The following is a 21,818-nucleotide window of genomic DNA, read 5'->3' as shown; positions in this document are numbered from 1 at the left end:
TAAACTTTATTATTTGTTTAAAACACATTGGGCTCATGAGTGAAGGAAGGAGGAATAAGAGATTGGCAAGGGCCAGACCATGTAGTGTCTGGCAGGCTCTGGAAAGAAGTTTGGACATCGTTCTAAATGCAATATACCACTGGAGGGATTTAAGCAAAGCTATTACATAATCATATTTTCTTTGGCAGCCATGTGAAGAACAAGAATGTAGGAGAGGCAAGTTTGGAAGTAGGGAGAGATGTGAAAAGTTCTTGCCTTTTTCCAGAGGTGACAAGATAGAGGGTGGGCAGGGTAATGGGCTGGGAAGAAAGCCATGCATTCCAGATATATTTTGAGTGTATAAGATAAAACGTAGACTAGAAGTGATTTTATGTACTAGAAGGTAGGGTTTTATTGAGCATAATCTTTGATGTTTTGTGCATAAGGATATGATATCAATTTAACCTCACCAACATTTTTGAGTAAGGTAGGTCTTGAGACAGGAGTAGAACCATATCAGTAACTGTATGACAATGAAAATAGATAATATATACAATGATCTTTTGCTGAATTTTATCTATAATGCACACACTTTATAAACATTTAATCATAACAAAGTGTGCATTCATATTTTACTATTGTATAAACGATTTGCTCAAATGAACATACATCTTTCGCTACTGGCTACTGAGAATGCATTTCTGAATCTTATGGTTCAAATTGTGGAATCTGTTGCACAGGGCAGGAGGAATGGGACTTTCTCCTGTTATGGGTCTGTGAAGCCCACACAAATAGCCAAGAATCACATTGGTTGTAAATAGAAATGCAATGATAATGTTTGGGTGTTGGGACCAGAAAGATAGATAGTTGTTTTTTAAGTACGGGTCTTTTATAATAAAGAACAACAAACTAAAAAAAAAAAAAAAAGTTAACTTGGAATATTTTTCTTTCTTTTACAAGCATTTAAATAGCCCAACGTAGTTTTGTTTTTATATCAAATGATTACAAATAATATATACTAGGCTTTAATTTCATATCCGTGGTTTGTAATCAGTAGGAAAAAAATTAGGAACAGTCAGGGGAAAAGTGAAGAGGAAAAAGTAGGAGAAAGAAGAACTCAGCAAAGGAGGACTAGCTTACAGATTAATTTTCCTGGACGACTGCCTAGTCTTCCAGGTTTCCCACAGGCTCTCTTGCCTTTTAGGACATTTTCCTTATAGAAGTCGAGGGAGCTGGGAGTCGTCTCGTTACAATACAAATCCTGCTTATCCTCTCGCTTAGCATCCTTCAACAGCTCTCAGTCGCTTACAGAATAAAATCTCAAATATTTTTATTTGGCCCAGTTTGGTGTCTTTCAGCGTTTCTGCTACACCTTCCGCCTCCTTTAAAGGCGGAGCTCTTTTCTGCCTCAGGGCCTCAAGAGCTAGTTCCCAGGGCAAGAACCAGCTACTTCTCCCCAACGAAGCTTTTCCTCATTTTATCTTCCTGGGCCTCCACCTCCCATTTTCTTCTCTGTCCAGTTCATTCCTGTTGAGCGTTTCATTGATTAGACATCCATTCCCGTGTATTTACATTTATTATGCAAAAGTCAGGCCCTTATCCCTCTAGGAAATCGGGCCAGGAAATTAGGCTTTGAGGGAACCATACCTCAAAGCAAGGTTCCCAACTCCACGCATTGCGCCCGGGATACAGTATGCCTATTGAGTACGCTTTGGGGGCTGAGTTGGGGGAGAGTCCCCAACGCAAGGAAAAGGGGATCCTAACGTCTTTAGAAGTGCTGAAGCCCAGGTATCCCATCCCACCACCGTAGTAATGCCTACGAGTCAGCCACCAAGGGTTGTGGTACCGCTTGGGGCGGGCAAAACAACCTCGCCCAAATCCTGGTCCTCCGTAACCCCACCTCTCCCTTAGGCGGCGCTCCAGGCCTCCACCTCCGGGTTCAGCGCAAGGCATTGCGGGACTTGTAGTTTTTGTGGGCACATGCTCATGGCGCTTGCGCACTGGAGGAGCGTCCGCCGCCCGACCTCCATCAGCATTTCGAGTCTTTGTAAAGGGCGGTCCAGGCGACAACGTTCCGACCCAATATGCCTTTCTAGTCCACCGAAGATAAGTCGGGTCGGGGAAAGAATCTGCTCTGCGTGGGCCATTTGCAGTGCCCTGGAAAGCGGCCAGAACAAGCCCGCCCCGGGTCCGGAAGTGAGCGGCTTCTGGCGCGGTGCATTGTGGGGGGCGTAGTCCTCCTTCCCAGGCGGTCCTTCGCGGCGTCCTCGGGCCGACTCCCGAGTGCAGGCGGGCGGCCTGGCGGGCGGCGCGGCGCGGGCCAGCGGGAAGCGTATTCTGGTCACGGGGCGCCGGGCCAAGCCGGCTCTGCCGGACGGCAGTAGTGGGAGTCCGCCCAAGGCCTCGTGCGGCGCCGCCCGTCGAGGGGCGGGCGGCGGCAGACCGACCCGGCCGTCGAAGGGCTCAGGAGGCCGGTGGGCCGGGCCGGGCCGCGCGGCGCAGCCATGCCTGGCTTTACGTGCTGCGTGCCGGGCTGCTACAACAACTCGCACCGGGACAAGGCGCTGCACTTCTACACATTTCCCAAGGACGCTGAGCTGCGGCGCCTCTGGCTCAAGAACGTATCCCGTGCTGGCGTCAGTGGATGCTTCTCCACCTTCCAACCCACCACTGGTCATCGTCTCTGCAGCGTCCACTTCCAAGGCGGCCGCAAGACCTACACGGTGCGCGTCCCTACCATCTTCCCGCTACGCGGCGTTAACGAGCGCAAAGTAGCTCGCAGACCCGCGGGGGCCGCAGCCGCCCGCCGCAGGCAGCAGCAGCAGCAACAACAACAGCAGCAGCAACAGCAGCAGCAGCAGTCACAGCAGCCATCGCCGTCAGCCTCCACTGCCCAGACCGCCCAGCTGCAGCCAAATCTGGTGTCTGCCTCTGCGGCTGTGCTCCTCACCCTTCAGGCCGCTGTAGACGGCAGCCAGGCCCCGGGATCCGTGCCGCCGGCGCCCACCCCTCCCACCGGAGAAGATGTGAAGCCCATCGATCTAACGGTGCAAGTGGAGTTCGCGGCCGCAGAGGGCGCCGCAGCTGCAGCCGCCGCGTCGGAGTTAGAGGCTGCTACTGCAGGGCTGGAGGCCGCCGAGTGCCCTATGGGCCCCCAGTTGGTGGTAGTTGGGGAAGAGGGCTTCCCTGATACTGGTTCCGACCACTCGTACTCGTTGTCGTCAGGCACCACGGAGGAGGAGCTCCTGCGCAAGCTGAACGAGCAACGGGACATCCTGGCGCTAATGGAGGTGAAGATGAAGGAGATGAAGGGCAGCATCCGCCACCTGCGTCTCACCGAGGCCAAGCTTCGCGAAGAACTCCGCGAGAAGGATCGGCTGCTGGCCATGGCTGTCATCCGCAAGAAGCACGGAATGTGAACGGGTCCCCTGTGGCCTGCGGGGCTCCTGGACCCCTGCCAGCCTAGGAGGGGCTCAGGCCGCCACTTTCAAATTCCCCTGTACTCCTGGAGCACTGTTGACACCTGGACTCTCTTGCTGGTGACCTGGCACCCTCGCTTCCTCCTGAAATCTGGGACCTCAGGCTCTGCACTGGTGACACCAGCAATTATGACTTCGTTAACATGCCCCCAACCCCCACCGCCCCAGTTTATGTTGCAGGTTCTGGTTCAGTAGAGGCTTAGGAACCATTGAACTTCAAACTTACCCCCTATTGATGCAGGTGGGCTGCCCAAGGACTAAGGGTTTGGGAAGACGCCACCTTGAGGTTGGCCAGCAGTCAGACACAACTCTCCTGTGTAGTGATGAGAGAGCCAAGTAACATTGGTTTTCCTCTTTTTCATGCTTTTCCTTCCCAGGTGCAGCCTCTGATTCTGATGGGGACTGGCAGATCTGTGCCTCTGCCTCCTAGGACTTTCCTCCCCAGGAGGCCATCTACAAGGGGATCTAGGTGACCTGCTGATGGAGATCCAGCTTGCCAGGGACTTAGGTTTATCTTGTTATGTTTGCTACTGGTTACAAATTCTATTTTCTGTACAATTAGTCAGACTAAAGTTTTCACTGTGTTTGTTTGGCAAAACAAATTAAACAGAAAGTAAGGTTTTTATTTGGGTTTCGCCATTTTATTTTTATAAGTACTCAGCTAAAGTGTCTCTGAAACATGGGGAAATAGGCCTGATAGGCCTTGGCCTTAGGACTCAAGGACCAGGCTGATTTTGGGAGCAGAGATGGTTTATCTATAAAGGGGTTCTAAGCATGTGGACCTTGCCCTCATAAGGTCCTCACAGATTTCCTGGCCTGGCTTACCCCGGTTTGGAAGCTACACCAAATAGTCCTCGTTTGTCCATGGGTTAGCTCCCTGTGTCCTTTCAACAGGGAGGAGTAACTGAGAACTAAACTGAATTGCGACAGCCTGTTTCTCTGAGGATTTTGAATTCTTCATGAATTTTCATCTGTGGATGAATTTTGCTCATCATAATAGCCTGTATACTTAGTACAGTGTCTGGCACACATGGGCATGCAGTTATTTAAATCAGCGAAGACCACAACTGGCTCCTGCAGGCACAAGGACTAGCACATACCTTTGGCCTTGGTACTCTTTCATTACGAAGGAGCTGGATCCATAGAAGACTTGAAGGAGTAAGAGTTGGTATTTATGACCCCTTGACTCATTTTCTTGGTGGTTTCCATTTTAAGATTGGATATCATAGGGGTGGGATGACTTTATAGCTACAAGTAATTTTGTTCAAATCTAATGGGGAAAGGCAAATGCCTTTAAAGCTAACCATATTTACTATGGGTGTTAGGCCTAAATGGACACTTCTAGGGCTCCATGAAACATCATTCCCTTATCTGTTACTTATGGAAAAAGCCGCTCGACTGGATACTTTTCCTGTGGCTGCAAACTGAAATGACTAAAATGTTCCTCTAGTCTCTGCTCTCCTCCCTGGCACTGACTTGAGAAACAAATCTTTGGTGGGGTGGTGGGATGGCGTATGAGTCGTGCAGGCGCCTCATTGAGGAAGGGACTGGATTCCTGCCTTTCTAGGGTTCTGGCTAGTCCTAAGGTGGTGGAACCACAGCAGTGCCCTAGGTCGCCTGGGATTGAAACTGAGGTCAGTTATTGGGCCAGTTTCACATGTCCCCACTCTTTCACTAGGAGTTGAGGGCTTTCCTAAGCTGAGGCCATGCTCTTTAGTGTATCCTTTAGCTCTGGTTTGTCGAAGGGACTTAACTGTTTTGGCTCACTTGAACCTCTTGTGCCCCCAGAAATGCAATGAAGGCCAGACTCTGGTGTCTAGAGGTTATGTGTACACAACCCATTCAGTGTTTTCGCTCTTGTGGAAAGGACAGCTCAGAGCGAGGGAGGTCCCAGATGTACCATAAGCAGGACAATGTAGTTCTCGCTGGCTGAGTAGTAAGATGAGCATCTAGTCAGGCAAAGTATTAAATCTTATTAAAAAGGATTTAATAAGACGTCAGCTTTAATAAGCTTGGCCTGGTCTTGGTAGCTATCCAAAGGAGTGGGTGGGAGGGTCCTTGGAGGTGTAAAACTCTTCCGGAAGAACAGGAATACTGAGAGATTTCTGGCCAGAGAAGACATGGAGCTGCCATTCCCTTACCTGCCCTGTCGCTCTCGTTGCCATACAACGCGACGACCCCCCCCTCCCTCGCCCCGCGCACGCCTTAGCTGTAGGGCATTTCTCTTAACAGGCCTTAGAGGCTGCCCTTCAAAAGTTTGCGTTGCCCAGGAAACGACTAAAATGGGTGTTGAAAGGAAAGGGCAATCTGGCCATTTAAATCAGGGGCAAACTTTGGGTGAGCAAGTTACTTCTCTTTCCTCATTAATAAAAATGAAACCATTAACTGCTTCGCCTGTTGCAAAAAAAAAAAAAAAAAAAACAACCAGAATGTTTTGGAGACCCCCAACTGTAAGAGAAATCTTGTCTCCAGCCAAGCCCCACTTAAGAAATAGCTGAGTCTACAGCCCAAGGAAAACCTCTCCTGCTCGAAACCAGCTTTAAGCCTGACCGAAGGTGGACAGGGCGCATGAACGTTGGGACAGCAAAAGCTATGGGTACCGCTCCGGCTGGTCTTTGAAAACCTCTCTGAAGAGCCCGAGGGGCGGCCTGAGCAGCAAAACGAGCAGAGGTTCGCAAGCGGAAACAGCCTAGGGGCCCAGGGAGGGGCGGCTAGGCCAGCTTGGGGCCAGGCTGGGCTCCCACGGAGGCGGGGCCAACCCCAAAGGCTGCGCAGCCTGGGTGGGGCCGGACCAGCTGGGACCTGGCGACAACAGAGCGCTGACCCTTGCCTGGCGCCAACCTCGGGTGTTCCAGAGGCTTCCGCTAGACCACAATTCTCAGGGGCTCGCCCCGGCAGCCTCCCTCCCTGGCTTAGCCTCACCTCCCGCGCTGCTGGCCGTATCTGGGCCTCCGCGCATAGCACGCCGGGAACTGTAGTTTTCTCCCAGCGCACCTATGCCAGAAAAGAGCGCGGGCGGGACTGCGTTTCCCAGTGTGCAGCGGAGTGACGAGGGAAGGCAGGGGGGAAGGGACAGTCGCTCGCAGATCGCGCTGGTTTGCCGTCGCCGCTGCCGCCATCGTGCCAGCCCCTCGGGTGAGTGTCGAGGGTAGCGCGCCGGGGCGGGGGTTGGGACGCAGGAGCCGCGCTCTGGGCCGCCTGGAGCCTCAGCTGCGAGTTCCCGGGCAGCCCCTCCCCTCTTCCCCCCCTCCCCCGGCGGCCCGAAGCCGCGCGGGACCGGGGCCATGTGTCGCGCGCGGCTCCGCCTCCCGCCGGTCTTCTGAGGCGGCGGCCGGGGGGTAACACAGAGGCAGGCGTCTATCCGGGCCATACGTGCACATGGCGAGTGTACCGGACTGAGCTGGGGCAAGGCCTTTTTCTCTGGTTGGGACTACCCTGATGGGGCTCAACGGGCCCCGCCTCGTCTGGCCTAGCTTGGCCTGCCAGCGTCCCGCAAGCTCTGCAGGCAGGCTAGTGAGCAGACCCCAGCCCCATGTCCTGCCACCCGCTTGCGAAGGATCCGGGGATGGGGAACCGCTGCCCGGCCCGCTCCAGAGTCAACTTTGGGTAAGAGCGGCCGCCTGCCTGCCTGCCAGCCGCAGCCCGGGCTTAGGACCCTCACAAGGTTCCCGACCATAGCCTGGCTAGGATGTAAGTGAACGCTCCTCTGCTTGTCTCCCCACTGGGAGTGCACGCCACCTCCCCCCTCAACTATGTGGAACTCATGCGTAAGTTCTTCGTAAAGGGGAGGGTAAAGTAATGTGGAGCGGGAGGTGTTGCACGTGGGACTTCACCCCCAACCAGCCTTAGAGGATCTGGCCTGATATGATGAGGTAACTCCAGGGTAGGGTCAGCCCCCGCCCTTCTCTCTGAGTGACCAGGGCCCAGCTGTGGGTGGGTAGGTTGGTGCTCCGTGTTAGTGAAGGAAGGGAGGAAGGAAGCCAAGGAGGTGAGCTTGGACGTGTCAGTCTCCTACACATTATCAGGTCTCAGGCACAATCTAATCCTCATATCTGCCCCTCCCAGAGTCATCTGCATTCCTGCCATAGAGGTGGACGATTCTATAAGAATGGTAGTGATAAGGTGAGATTTAATGGAGGGGGAAATAGAATCCAGGCCTGAGACCCCTGAGCCCAGTGCCAAACTAAAGGCTAGGCTGGAAACCCATTGGGGGCAAAGCACATTTGGGTTGTGGGGCTCAGATTCAGACTCTATGGGGGCCCTTCTGAAGTCCTGGTGGCAGAACTAGAGTTGAAAGCTGCAGAAAGTAAGGCTTCCCTCACTTGCTTTCTCACTTTCCAACAGCTCGAGTGTGATCTGTGAACAGGTAGTAAGCTGGTTGGGCCTTGGGAAATTGCCCTTAATGATGGCTCCAGGGACCCCATTGAGTTCTGGGAGAAGGGGAGTATCTACCCATAGAGGAGTATTCCGACAGGCTTTGTAAAAGCATTTCTGATTGAATAAATTATGGGACTGGTTTAGAGACTACCATGGGATTTTGGAAAGATAGCTTGTCAAGCCTTAATTCCTCTGACCCAGCATGGTTTCTTAGCTGTAGTCCTTGTGGGGACTAAAAAAGCTGCTAAGTCTCTGCAGTCCTGACCTAAGCAGTAAACAAGTCTCTTAGAGGAGTTGAGTTAGACCCATGATGCAGCAAGCCTCCACCTCCGGACTCCCTCCATTTTGAGTATTTCCCTGGGTTATGTTTTTTTTCTGATCATTGGGTTTTAGCCTTGGAAGTTTTTCTGCAGTTGAATTGTTCTTTCTAGTCATCCTCTCTGATTAGGGTATACAGCCAAGGATCTGTACAGATCTCTCTTATCAGGGTCTGCCTTCTCTCTAAACTCAATCTTTGTAGTCCACATCCCAGCCCATGATCACATGGAAGTCAGGTTCATTCAGCAGTCTCAAGAGAGGCCTGGTTTGTCAATGGAGGTGGGCAACAAAGAGGGATTGACTACTCACAGAACACACAAAGGATCAGTATGGTGGAATCTCTTAGTGCAAGAAGCAGTTTCAAGACCTTCTTTTAATTGTCTAGATTGCTTCTTTCTAGGATACAGGTTTTGGTGAGCTAGGCTTAAGGCAGTGGATTAATTTGCACATTCCAAGGCCCTAGATGGCTTGATCACAAGGTCAAAAGATACTGTTCCTTCTCCAAGGTTACACTGGAGTAGGAGGAATTCCAGTCCCTCCCTTTCATTCCAGTACTTCTAGAAGTTCCCTATATAACTTGTCTGTTTGGAGTCAGCTATCTATTGCTAGGCATCCTGATCCCCCAAGAGTCCTTGATCTTTTGGAACTTGGCAGGCCATATGGGTAGGTATTGGAGATAAGAGGAGAATGCTGAGGTTCTCCAGAATCTGTCTTCATCTTATATTTGTGTAGGGCTGACTTGAGTGAGGCTTGGCACCGTGCAGTTGGATTGTGGATGCATAAGCATGGGGGCAGGGTATGAGGATGCTTGGGTCCTCAACTAGCTCGAAACTAGGTCCATTAGTGACATGGAGCCCAGCTCTCCTCTCTGAGCTACATCTCACTTTATTCTGTTTTTGCAGTTGGTGGGTTGAGATGGGATGAATGGTTTAAGAAATGCAGGATTCTCAAATTTTAGAACTGAAAGGCACCTTTTATCAAAAAATTCTAGGATTCCCTGACTGAGGTATTAATATCTTGCCTGAAATGATTTTTTTCTCCTTTCTCACCAATAATTACTTTATTCAGCAACCATTCTTTGGGCCCTTTCTGTGTGTCAGGCTCTGGGCTGAGGCTGGAGCACCCAGTCCTGGTGCTGGGGAAAGGAGGTCATAATAGTGGGGGAAACAGGAGTATTGTTGCTCTTAATGTGCTGAGGGTTAAGTTGAAGGGACTCATAGGGGAGGGGTTCTTTCCCCTGTGCAGAAAAGGGGGCTTCTGAATGATTAGAGCACCAAAGAGGAAAGGCTTTTGGTGAGCCCACTCTCCTCTTCAATACACAGAGCAAGGTATACCTCCAGATGATGGGCCCAGGAAGGTCTTGGGCCCCTTGAGTGAGGCCGTTCCCACTTTAAATTGCTATGGCTGTTGATTTTAGGTGCTATCTTCTACAGCCTGCCCTTCTTCCATCCTTCAGGGGTCTCTGCTGGGTGTTCTCCCAGCACCTAGGAATCTCACCAGCATTTTGTGGTCTGTGGCCTTTCTGTTCCCTGCCTGGAGCCTAAATTTGTGGCTTCTGCCTCTTTCACTGAGACTCTCTCAAGTCACTTGTATTCAAGTGCCCAGTGCTCCTAGAGTGGTACCCATCAGGACATCTTCCCAGAATGAGACACAGAGGCACCTTCCTTAGGATAAAAGAGAATAGTCCTTTTGGTGAGAGAGAGGTGGATCCAAAAACTCTCCCACAGGATGGACATTGAAAGTTGGGCCGGATTTCTATGGGCTGGAGTTGAGCTGAATGTCCTAATGGTCTTTTTTTTGTTGTTCTGTTGGGCCGTCTGAGGATCTTTGTGTGTTTAGAGTTCATTTTGAGTTGGCTACGACTTCTCCAGCTTTGAGATTCTTTGATTCTCTTGCTTTGACCATATGTGGCAGGAATTCTTGACTCCTTCCCTGAGGGAGGTGGCAGTGTGTGGGGTATCCGTGGAATGACTTACAGGCCAATGAGATATCATTCTGGTCAGTACCCTGACCACTAGGTTTGTGTGGCACTTTTTCCCTTCTCACCCTGTCAGCTAGAATGTGTCCTCCTGGAAAGAATCCTTTGTTCAAATCTGGCTGTGACTGCAGAAGTGTCTTAGTGGCCAGGGAAGAGGGATACAAGAGGGCCAGGTGTAGCCCTGCTCCCTGTCCCCAAGAGCTCCCATCACCAACTGACAAGAACTTCCTCTCTGATCTGGACCTTACTTGTTGTGTGTTGCTGGTACCTATTCTGTGCCAACTTCCTAAGCTGAAGAGGGGGCAACCCGGAGAAGGAGAACCCCCATCAGGAGAGAAGTATTTCCAAGATGCCTGGGAACTGAGGGTTATTTACCTTAGGAAACTGGAGGAATTCCAGAACGTTTGTTTCTTAAAGCCTCAGATCGTCCTTTGGAGCCACCGGTTCTTACCAGGGCAGAAATTGCTGCCCTGGAAGGATGTCTGTGTGTAGAGACATTGGTCGCACTTGTTAGGTGATTTCAGGCCTAGGAGAATGCAAGTCTGAGTTGTCTCTGTGGTGTAAACCTGCCTTGGTGACTGAGCAGGCACTCAGGGGCTTTCCGTCTTGAGGGGTGTGGAACTCACAGATTTCAGAGGAGAAGAAAAGGCCTAGGCTCCTATCCTCACCACCTCATTTTGCTTTCTGCTACTTGACACTGGCTTTCAGCTGTTACGGTCCAGGTCAGTTTCATGGACATTTTAATGCTGGCTCTGCTAATAGCCTTCTGTAGTCTTGAAATTTTTTCTTAACCCATTGGAGTCTCGGTTTCCTCATCTACAAAGTGATGATAATCATACCAGCTTTACAGGGCTGTGAAGTTCAAAGGTGAGAACAGACATAACTGTTTGGCTCATAGGAGACATTCCCTTTGCCACCCTGGGGATTCCATGTCCAGCCATTGATTACCCTGCTTAGTTTCAGAGTGTCACAGTGGTATTGGCCAGGCATCGTGGCTAACCATGGGGTAGTCACTTAGGAGCTTTAGGGCCCACAGGGGAAGCCAAATCCATGTGTACCTAACCAGAAAGAAAGTTCATGGAAGAGAGCTGTCTAAGACAGGGACCCCAGAGATCTCTGAGCCAGCTGGGAAAGGGAGGCTATTCAGGGATTGAGCAAGTGCAGAGCAGAATGTAGGTCTCAGGATACAACTTCTGGGCCATGCAGGGCAGCCTGACGGCTCTGGAGCCATCACTCTCCGCGGAAGAGGAAATGGCCCTCAGGGTACCAGGGAGCATCTAGACCTCGGAGGTCTGCCACAGGAAAGGGTTCTGTCCTGGCACCAGACCTTGGCTGATTTCTCTCCATATTTTAAGCTGGAGGGTGGTAAACAAGGCAGTTACCAGTTCCAGGTTGAGGCTGCTCAATGGTTTGGTGTCCCTGAAGGAGGCTGAGACACCCATCTTTTTTCTGGCTCTTGACCTAGTGTTCACCTAGGCCCTGACAATAACTCCTTACTGCTGGGTCCTCTTTATACTCTCAGTTGATTACCCTTAACATTGCTGCAATTACTGATGCGTATCATGAGGGAGAGGAGGCACAGACTAGAGTCCAGGCCTTTAAGGGTAGGGTTGTGTGCCTGCTGTTCAGCCACAGCTGTCCCTCAGGTGCCTGGGACTTTGGGAGTGAGAGAGGGAGTTGGAGCCAGAGCGAAGCCCTGCTTGCCACATACCTCAGACAAACAGATGGCTGGGTGAATGACAGGATTGTTTCCTGACAACTCAAATAGGAGATGTAGGTGGAGGGGAAGAGGGTCACTTGGTCACTTAAATTGAGCAGGGTTTTCTCAGAACTCATTCCTTCTCCAGAGAAGAAGGGCTGGCCTCTCTGCCCTGGCTCCTAGGCATTCATGGACTTTGTTAACAAGTAGTTATTGAGGACCGAGCCAGGCACCATGGAAACAGGGGTGCACTGGTCAGAGAGATAGACCATAAACAAATATGTAAGAGTGACAATCTCATGCAGTGACAAGTTCTAAGAAAACACAGGATAGTGAAATGAATAAGCAGCTACTTTAGACTGAGTAGTCAGGGGAGTTATCTGTAATGAGGTGACATTTGAGCTGACACATAGGTGACAAGAACCAGCCTCCTAAAGATTTAGGGAGAAGAATAATCCAGATAGAAAGAGCAACAGTTGCAAAGCCCTAGGATGAGAACAGGCTTAGCATGTTTTAGAAACAAGAAAATGCCTAGTGGCTGTCGAGGAAGTAGGGTTGGGTGGGTGGCAAGGAGATAAAGTTGGACGGGTCACCCAAGGCCTTGAAGACAGGATAAGTGGTTCAGACTTGGTCAGTGGAAAATGGGAAAGGTCATCGGAGGGCCATAGGACAGGATACATAGCACCTCTCAGACCATGAACTCAGAAGGGCATTTTGTTCCTGAAGAACAGGCACCCTGCATTGTCTTCCTGTCTGCTGGCTATATACTACATTTCCCCTCTCCCTGCAATACAAGCCTATACTGTGGGCCCGAGAAGTTTAAGCCAAGGTTGACTATTAGTCCCACCCCTTGGAGGAGTCCTTCCCAGCCTATGTGCTTCAGGGCTGTTAGGGACTTGGCAGAAAGTAGTTGTGAGGGTAATAGCCACTATTAGTCTCAATTTCAAGGACCCCATTATGAGCTCAGCTCATCTGCAGGTGTTCCCTGTGGGCCTTGGTGATAAGCCCTCAAACATGTGAGCATCTTTCTGTGTATTAGTCTGGAGTTAGTGACATCTTCTTCCTCATCACTGTCCTGCCCCAGGCCCAGCAAGGCCAGGATCTCTCTGCTGAGATGGTAGAGTGGGGTAGTGACTGGCGATTTGGGAAAATTATGAAATCATCTCCCATGAAAACAATTGTTTGGTGGCCAGGAAAACAATTGTTTGGTGGAAATCTGCCTGGTACCTTTGTTTAGAGGCAGAAGTCCTTGTCTGAGAAAGCCAAGGTCAGAGATAGGGGTTCTCTGTGAGTGTGTGCTCAGCCATCTCCAGATCAGTTGTGACTGGGAGTCTTGGCTTTGGAGTCCACTAAACCTGATTTCATCCAGTTCTACCATCTTTTAGGTTAGTGACCTTGAGCATGTTAAAGTTAGTTAACCTCATTTTGCTCATCTCTAACATGGGTATTTACTCAGGGTTCTAGGAACAAACACATGTAAAGCCCTTAGCGTATTTTTATACTTAGAGATGTTATCAGCTGGACAATGCTATTTCAAGTTTTGTCCCTGGAGACACTGACCTAGAATTTAAGGATAAAAATGAAGTTTTTCTGTTGCCTAACAGGATCTCCTGGGCCAGAGGTTTTAACCTGGGGTCTATGACTGAACCACAGGGAGTATAAACAACCTGAAATTTTTCACAAGGCTGGGGCATCCTGCCTCTGCACAAAATATTTGGGAGAGGGCCACAGTTTTTGAGACATTCTTAGAGGGTCTTTGCACCCACAGAGACCTAAGGGGCAGTGAAGGCTGATGCTCAGTGGGCGAGAGGTCATCGAGGTCATTTCTGCTCCTCGAGGAGCCTGGCCTCAGTCAGCCTGCAGGCTGTTGGGGTGAAGCAGGAGATGGCGTGGTCAGCGGCCCTCTCGGAAGAGCTGTAGGAGAAGCCGTCATGAAGGTCAGTTCCCCATCTGATGTGAGGCTGCCTCTGAGCCTTGGCATTCTGTTTCTTTCCAGGCTGTTCTTCCACATTAACTGTATTAGAAACAAGGTTAGGGCTTGCTAGCTGTCCTGGGGGATGTCCTCCCAGCCAGGCCCAGACCCCTCCCCTATGTTGCATGGGGATGGGAGGGGGGCTCTGCACTGGGCTTCTTTTTCTGGACTCAGGAATGCTGCCTCCCAGCCATGAGTTGGAAGCTTTATGGGAGATTTAGAGTCAGAAACTGTAAGTCTTGTAGTTTGCTGGGCCATGCTCTGTGCTGGGAGATTGGGAGTGTGGCAAGAACCACACCAGAATCCTCGGGGCCCAGAACTACAGTGTTTAGGCAGAGGAGTGGCCCCTGGGTGTGTTGATATGGGGTTGGAGATCAGCCTTTGAGTCTAGAAAGGAGTCTCCCCTAAAGAGGTGGGGTCTGAGCAGTGGAAGACCAGGGACTAACCAGGCAGATGGACAAAGGGAGGACAAAATGGTGGGCAAGCACCTGGCAAGTCCTGGTGTGTTTGCGTGTGGAGATGAATTGACGTAGGAGAGAATGGCTGGCGAGATAGGAGAGAATGGTGTGGATGGCCGCTGGTGGAGCTTTGGGGGCTTGGCCTTTAACCCAAAGGTGAGGGTGCTGAAGGCAAGGGTCATAGCGTTGCGGTTTAGAGCTTAGGGACACAAAGCTATCAGAGAAAGCACTGGCCTCAGCCAGAGGACCCAGTGTCAACACTGATGTACTGGATGAGCTTGGAGCAAGAATCCCCACATTGCTGAACCTCAGTTTTCCCACCTGTGAAGTGGGATGACGGTAGAATCTGACCACATGGCTCTTGTGATTATTACATGGCAATATACAAATCAAGGTCAAGCAGACCTTGAATAAGGTTGATGTAGGCTTCAGTCGCCATTTTAAAGCAAAGGCCTCAATCCACATAGTTTCGAAGGTTCCCTCTCACACTCTCTGGGAACCCTCCCGTTACTCAGGAGAGCTCCCTCTGCCCTGCCTTGCCCTGCCCCACTGGACTAAAGGTCTCTTCTGTCCCTTTATCCCTGCACCCTCTTCACTCTGCCGCTACTTCTGCCGAGTAGTTTTTGTATTAGCAAGTTATCACACCATTAAGAACAAAATCGAAAAAAGGAAAAAATACCCCCACACTTCCTCTGCCTCACCGACCCACCACATGGCAGCACTTTTCTTGTCTTTGGATCAGCTTCTAACCTTAGTTTCCCTCACCCTCCATCTCAGGCTTCCCAGTTTTGTGCCTTTTTTTTTTTTTTTTGTCTTTATCTCTTCATTTTCCCCAGACATTTGCTTATTTTCTTTCTTTTGATAAGCACACTCTTCAAAAGCTTCCCTGAGGGCTGTCCATCCTTACTGAGGAGGGAGAGATGGCCCTCACTCACTCCTTCGGCTCTCCCCCTGCCCCACCCACTCCTTCGGCTCTCCCCCTGCCCCACCCACTCCTTCGGCTCTCCCCCTGCCCCACCCACTTCTTCCGCTCTCCCCCTGCCCCAGAGCTCTCGGGGCAGGGTAGGGGTCTGGGCAAGGCATCTTGGTGGTAAAACACAGTGAGGTCACAGCAAAGTCTGGCTGCAGTGAGTGAGCTAAGCATAGTGAATACTAGGGTTGAAGAGGCAGAGATACATGGGGCAGTGCCCTGCCTCAAGTAATCCAAGTTTGTGTGTGGGTACAACCACAGTCTGACCCCTTGGAAATGTGATCAGAACAGTACAGCTGAGACTAGCTGTGGATCCTGTGCCTTTCCCGCTTGTTGATTCGTGTCTTGGCAGAGTGTGAACTGGGACATACCTTGTGTTCCTGTGTAACAGGCGTGGCCTGGTCCAAGTTTTCTTCTCTGCTTATTTTAGACTTTCCTGGACATTTCTTAGTCATCCCAGCACTGAGCTGCTATTTTTAGTGCCACCACCTCCTAGGGGACCTAAAATAAAGCTGGCTCAGCTTCCTGGCCCCTCATTGGCTGGAGTGTTGGTCACAGGCAGGGAGATTGGCTAGGTTGAGGATAAGCCACTGTCTCCCTATACTGTCCCTCCGCACTGGCTCCTCTGGTCTTGGTTGAGGTCACAGGGACTGGAGCAGACTAGCTCTTACCATGTTGAGCTGAGGGCTTTACCAGGTTCCATTAGTGAGGCTTCACAACCACTGGCAACATCAAGATTCCACCTTCATTTTACAGAGGAGGCAGCTGAGGCCCTAAGAAAGGCAGTGACTTGCATTACCTCCTACCACTGCTGATGGTTGTCTGCCAGGATCAAACCCACCTCCTCACTGCTTTGGTTCAGATCCTGTTTTCAGGAGAGAGGGGCTGGGTTCCTCTACAGTCAGACAGCTATAGAATAACACATGATTCTGCTGTCATAGGGTCCTGCAGTGAGATGTGGTCTTCCCTAGCCATGAGGGACCTAGCAAAGCCCGAGGGATTTTCTCTTCTAGCACCCTGAAGGCTGCGATGTCTGTAGTTGGGAGGGGGCTTCCTCTTTCACTTAGAGATTGGAGAGGGGCAGCCTTTCCTAATGAAGGCAGTGCTAAAGAATGGGGGTCTGAAGAGATGAAATATTTCCCTCTCACAGCCTCCATTTCCCTTCTCCACATCTCTCATCTATTTCTCTGTAATCCCCTGAACTTGTCCCTAGCTCTAAAATAGGTAAGGGTTACCCTCATCAATGAAATAATGCCCTAGAAAGGTCCAGGTGTTAACCTAGCCTCAAGGATGTAAACTTCCCCCTTAAGACTGAGGGAGGTCACTTGCTGTTTTTCTAGCAAGTGGGGCCTTGAGGAGCCTTTTCCGCACTCTCACTGGGTCTTCCTTCATTTACCAGTAAAGTACTGGGGCAATGTTGAGGCCCTGAGGGCTATAATAGAAGACACTTCACATACAGACATCAGTAGTTCCTAGCCTGCAAGATGGAAAGAATAGCAATAGCTCCAGCCTTGCAGGTTGTTGAGAGGATTAAATGAAAAGCTGTAGGGAGAGTGCTTAGTTCCTCCTTTAAGGTCCACCCCCTCATTGGGCATTGGAGGGCTTGCTCTGACCCTCCTTTGTCCTGGCTCCACCCTCAGCCTATCCTGTGTGCCCCTTCTAGCCCTCTGTCTCATTAACCAGAGCACCTCAAAGGAGGGGCTAAGTCAGCTCCACCTCTGGGCTCCTTGCACTGGTCTGTATTGGGAGAGGTCTCTACCAGTTCTCCAGGGCCTCTCCATGTTCCCTATGTGAACAGATTTCAGCAAAGGACTCCCTGCTCTAGGAAGCCAGGGAGGGGTGGGGGCCAGTGAAGAATCAGCAGCTGGTGCAGTATCGACACCCCCCACCCCATCCCCGGCCTTGCTGGTCTTGCAGGTCTCAACGAGGCCGGGTGACGCTCCAGAATGGGAGACAAGCCAATTTGGGAGCAGATCGGATCCAGCTTCATTCAACATTACTACCAGTTATTTGATAACGACAGAACCCAACTAGGCGCAATTTACGTAAGTCTGCAGCTCTAGGACAGGAACAAGACCTGGGGATCAGTTTAGAGGTTGGGCCAATTCTTCTCAGTTCACAAGTTCTGGGAGCCCTCACTGTTTTTGGCTGCACCCTTCTATCTGAGCTTCTGTTCATGGGACAGGGGGCCTGAGACCTGGGCCAACAACCTGGTCTATACATTCTCTCATGTTCCACAAGAGTGAAGGTCCTGGTACCCTGAGCATGGTGTTCTGAGCTGGCCATTTCATAGTTTTAGAAAGTGCCTCTGTACCAGGTTGGGCAGCAGCAGGCAGAGGTTAGGGCTCATGGTGCCCTCTGGAGGCAGCAGCCATGAGCATCGTCAGTGCAAAGCTGAGCTCTCCTGGGAGCCCCAGGTCTGGTTTACATTTGAGGCCAAAAGCTCCTGAACGCTCATGGGAAACAAATGGGATTAGCCCAGAGAGGCTAGTATGTCTTTTGAGAAACCCTTCTGTGTAGGCATTGTTTGCTACTACTTCACTGGTGTTCATATACACCGAGAGCTACTTGTATTTGACCTTGGCCAAGACTTGGTCACAGAAATATGATTGGTCAGGCTATGCCTAGCAGGTGTGCCTGGGATGAGAATGATAGGAGTCATCCAGCATAGCCTCAGAGCCTGACTGGGCTATGGGCAGACTCTTCTGTCTCCCTGCAAAAAGTGAGGTTCATTCAGAAATTTTGGAGAAAAGAAAGAGTTCTTATCCCTGGAGGGCCAAATCCAGCACAAGTATTATTTGATTGTTATTATAGACAGAGGAATTTTTTAAAACTTGAACTGGAATCCTGGCACTTTTGCCTCACTGCTTCTTAACATAAATTAAAGCAGGTCTGACCCAGAGAAGAGAATTAGCAAAGTCCTAAAAGAATACTTTGTTTATTTCATGTCATATAATCTTCAGCCTATGTCCCCTTTGAATATCAGGAAACTGAGACTCAGAAAAATAGGTAACTTGCCTAATGTCACAGGTGGTAAGTAGCAGCGGTACTTTTGAGTTCTGCCCCTGAAGGGAAGATCTGGAGGGGAGGGGTCGAAGCTGGTGGGATGCCTTGGAAGGCCTTGTCAGCCTCCAGCTCTCCCTGACCCCATGGAAGCCCCCATGGATAGGGCCTCAGTGGATCTCAGCCTGGGCTTGAGATAGTGATGAACATAGGACGTTTCCAGATTGTTTCTGCTGGCTTCCCTGGGACTGATGCTAATTGACCACACAGCAGGATGGCTTTTGGCTGTGTCTTGGCCACATGGCCAGCCTGGGGCTCATGCATATCAGAGGTTAAATAACCTCTTAAATAAAAACTGGGAAATGAACTTATTTAATAAGTTTGCAATTTATTGGCCATTCAGAGCCCAGGCTCTGAGACGATGGGGTGTAATTAAAGAAGTTGTTAATAGTATAAAGTTTGGAAACTGTCCTCAGTACCCTTCTTTAGACAGGGAGACTGTGGCATGGACTCATTTCCCCCATGATTCTTTTTAGAGTCTTTTCAGGGCCTCTGAGATATTCTTTGTGCTCTGAGGCCCTGACTGCCAGTTTTCTGGTTTTCAGATTGACGCATCATGCCTTACGTGGGAAGGACAACAATTCCAGGGGAAAGCTGCCATTGTGGAGAAGTTGTCTGTAAGTAAGGGCCAGGGCTGGGTTATAGGCAGCTTATTCCCTGCCCTTCTGACCACAGCCCGCCACCCACTCTTTCTCTTGCAGAGCCTTCCGTTCCAGAAAATCCAGCACAGCATCACGGCGCAGGACCATCAGCCCACGCCAGATAGCTGCATCATCAGTATGGTTGTGGGCCAGCTAAAGGTAATAGTGCTGCTAGAGAGAAGCGGGCAGTTAGAGGAGAGCCCTGCACCCTTGCCTTCCCTGTTATATGACCTGCTTATCAAGGGACACCCAGACAAAGTGCCTGTCTAGAGCTATGTAGATCAGTACAATAGCCACCAGCCACATGTGATTTTTTTAAATTACATTAATTAAAATGAAATAAAATGTAGTTCCTCAGTTACACTAGCTCTATTTCAAGTGCTCAGTAACTTGTGGCTGCCTGTTGGACACTACAGGCATATAATATTTATGTCATCGCAGAAAATTCTATTGGAGAACACTGGTCTGGAGCCTTTTTGGAAAAGGGACAAGATGTACAGAAGCAGGATGAGGCTATGGTGCCAAGTCAGTGGGCCTTCATATTGCCCCAAGGTATAGGTGGGACTTCTGCAGGCAGTTGACCTTGGAAAGACCAGCTGGGTACCAAGTAGCAGCCCCCTGCTTTAGTCTGTGATGCCACTACGTAAGTTGGCTGCTGACTCCTTCACTTGAGCAAAGCAGATTCCTGGAAGCCCAGCTTCTCTCTGCATTTTCCCTTCCCCTTCTCAAGACTTGTCCTCTTAAGAGCCTTCCTGCAGCCCTTCAGCACCCCCACCATGAGAACTTCTAGGATCTACCTATTGTGCTTAGCAGACTGGAGCCAGATTGTTAGTTTCCAAAAAGCCTCTCCTTCCTAAAGCAGGACAGAGTGGCTGACCTTTGACCAGGTCCCACCCTCCTGGGCCTGTGTCATGGTGGGGTTCAGAATAACAGACTTTCTCCCTAGGCTAGGCAGGGCTTCCTGAGTCTAATACAGTGGTGGCAAGAGGGGTCCCCTGTTCTCTGCAGTAAACTCAGGGACCTGGCTTCTGGCTTGGACTTTCTTGTCAGTTTCTCCTGCCTGTCCAAGATGCCCTGCCCAGAATCTGTGCTCAGATAGGCCCTTTGAAGTGAGGAGGTCTCTCCACGGGTCTCAGTGCCCATGTCCCCAGGCAGGGGTCAGTCAGCAGCGCCCCTTCCCATATGGCTTTAGGTTCTTTCTTATATTTCTGTTTAACTCCAAACCCTCAAAAGACTAATTTGCCTCCTTGCTGGTAATTCCCAGGAAACTGGTGATATTAGAGGCAGCACTGATTAGCTGGGCTCCTACCTCAACTAGGCCTCATCATGGTCTTTTGCAGTTTGACTGGAGGTCTCTTGCTTTTCTGTTTTCAACAGATCGTCTGATAGCGATACTTGATTTTTTCCCCCTGTATAGCTGTGATCACAGTGTGAACTCAGTTTTGAGCCTTTTCTCAGGTATTTGGCCATAGACAGTATTAGCAATAGCTTTTCCTGATTGGAGTAACTGGCACAATCAGACACTAAGAGTGTTTAGAATACTATAAACTTACATGGTGAGTACTGCATAACTTTTTCAAATTGATCACTTGTGCTTAGAGACATGAGCTCAGAGGCAGATGTGTTCTCTGCTATTGCTGTAGCTAACTAGTGAATCATGTAATTTAAGCACACACAGCAGTGTTTCATGTGTTATATCAATTCACATTCACAATTTTCCCTTGGCTATACTGGGATTTGAGTCCAAGACAGTAAGGCATGATCCCAAAGTCAGCATCCAGTTCCCCTATCACTGAACTAACTCCCTTCCTATTCCTTTGCCCCCTTACTAAATGATTTTTTTCTCCTTACAGGCTGATGAAGACCCTATCATGGGGTTCCACCAGATGTTCCTATTAAAGAACATCAATGATGCTTGGGTTTGCACCAATGATATGTTCAGGCTTGCCCTGCACAACTTCGGCTGACCTCCTCCCAGCCAGGCACTCATGCTGTTTCCTCCTCCCTCCTCTTCCCAATACTATTCACACTCCTCCAGATGCTCCAAATATCATACACAAATGAGCAGGGCCGTGGTGGTGGTGGGCGCAGTGCGCTGCTGCTACTGAGGTATTGTGCATGATGTTTGGACGCTAGACTAGTTGCATCTGACAGGAGAAGTTTGTGTTGTACCAGCGCATGCCTTGGAAAGACTTAAGTAATGCAAAAGGTTGTCTTTTTTTTTTTTTTTTTTTTTTTAATCTACTGACAAGTTGCTCTAGTAACCCAAAGAAGTGAAGGAGAAAGCAGCTGCCTCACCGCCCAGATATTGATTTGTTCGGATGTTTCAATGCCTCATGATACAATAAAACCACAAAAGTTTTCTTAACAGTTTAAATTGTTTTAATTAGTTTAATAGTTGGCTGGACATCAATAACAACCCTGCCCCATTGGCTCTCTCATGTGTCACCCTCCCACATCTACCCCAACTCAGCAGTACCTATTGCAAGGAGAAAACTGCTGAAGCAGCACTCCCATTTAGCTTCTCAGAAGCTATGTAGGATAACATTCCCTTCCCCAGCCCATGCGGTCTTGAGAAAGTGAGCTGCAGACAGAGCTCAAGTCCGGCCTGAAGTTTCCCTTGCACTGAAGCCTCTGCAGTCAGTTGTGACACCTGTGCCCTCTACAGTGGGTAGGGTCAGGCTGTGGCAATGAGAGATGACCCAGAATCCCACCGAAGATGGCGAGGCCTTGGCAAAAATGGCCCATCAGGTTCAGGCCCTCTGTACTGAAGACCCAGTGAAACCAAGGATAAGCAGAGCTTTGAGGAAGAGGGGCCTATTCTATCTCCAGAAGGGTCAAGAGCATATCCAGGGTGCCTCACAAACCTCAAGCCAAGAAGAGG

The 21,818-nt window shown here is 50.0% G+C and overlaps 2 protein-coding genes across 3 annotated transcripts; both read left to right on the top strand.

Moving 5' to 3' along the window:
* Positions 1-1,997: 1,997 nt before the first annotated feature.
* Positions 1,998-4,083, top strand: THAP11 (THAP domain containing 11). The gene has a single exon (XM_016164097.2). The coding sequence runs from the start codon at positions 2,484-2,486 to the stop codon at positions 3,396-3,398; it is 915 nt and encodes a 304-aa protein (XP_016019583.2). The 5' UTR covers positions 1,998-2,483; the 3' UTR covers positions 3,399-4,083.
* Positions 4,084-6,476: 2,393 nt separating this feature from the next.
* NUTF2 (nuclear transport factor 2) lies at positions 6,477-21,311 on the top strand. Of its 2 annotated transcripts, XM_036231460.1 has the most exons (6): positions 6,494-6,593; positions 13,599-13,767; positions 17,148-17,275; positions 18,839-18,910; positions 18,995-19,093; positions 20,788-21,311. In XM_036231460.1, the coding sequence occupies exons 3-6, from the start codon at positions 17,177-17,179 to the stop codon at positions 20,899-20,901; spliced, it is 384 nt and encodes a 127-aa protein (XP_036087353.1). In that variant the 5' UTR covers positions 6,494-6,593; positions 13,599-13,767; positions 17,148-17,176; the 3' UTR covers positions 20,902-21,311. The 2 variants fall into 2 exon arrangements, with proteins under 2 accessions (XP_016019593.1, XP_036087353.1); XM_016164107.2 differs by lacking the exon at positions 13,599-13,767 and having other exon boundaries at positions 6,477-6,593.
* The last annotated feature ends 507 nt before the right edge of the window (positions 21,312-21,818 follow it).

The sequence above is a fragment of the Rousettus aegyptiacus genome, unplaced genomic scaffold, assembly GCF_014176215.1.
Source record: "Rousettus aegyptiacus isolate mRouAeg1 unplaced genomic scaffold, mRouAeg1.p scaffold_m13_p_14, whole genome shotgun sequence".
In the NCBI taxonomy this organism is placed as follows: Eukaryota; Metazoa; Chordata; class Mammalia; order Chiroptera; family Pteropodidae; genus Rousettus; species Rousettus aegyptiacus.
The sequence above is the reverse complement of the archived record's forward strand: the minus strand, read 5'-3'. Positions and strand labels throughout refer to the sequence as shown.

Excerpts from the sequence above, each read along its gene's own strand:
- NUTF2 (XM_016164107.2), top strand. The coding sequence starts at position 17,177 with ATGGGAGACAAGCCAATTTGGGAGCAGATCGGATCCAGCTTCATTCAA. Across the intron at positions 17,276-18,838 it reads CCCAACTAGGCGCAATTTAC|ATTGACGCATCATGCCTTAC; the intron begins GTAAGTCTGCAG and ends TCTGGTTTTCAG. Across the intron at positions 19,094-20,787 it reads TGGTTGTGGGCCAGCTAAAG|GCTGATGAAGACCCTATCAT; the intron begins GTAATAGTGCTG and ends TTCTCCTTACAG.
- THAP11 (XM_016164097.2), top strand. The coding sequence starts at position 2,484 with ATGCCTGGCTTTACGTGCTGCGTGCCGGGCTGCTACAACAACTCGCAC.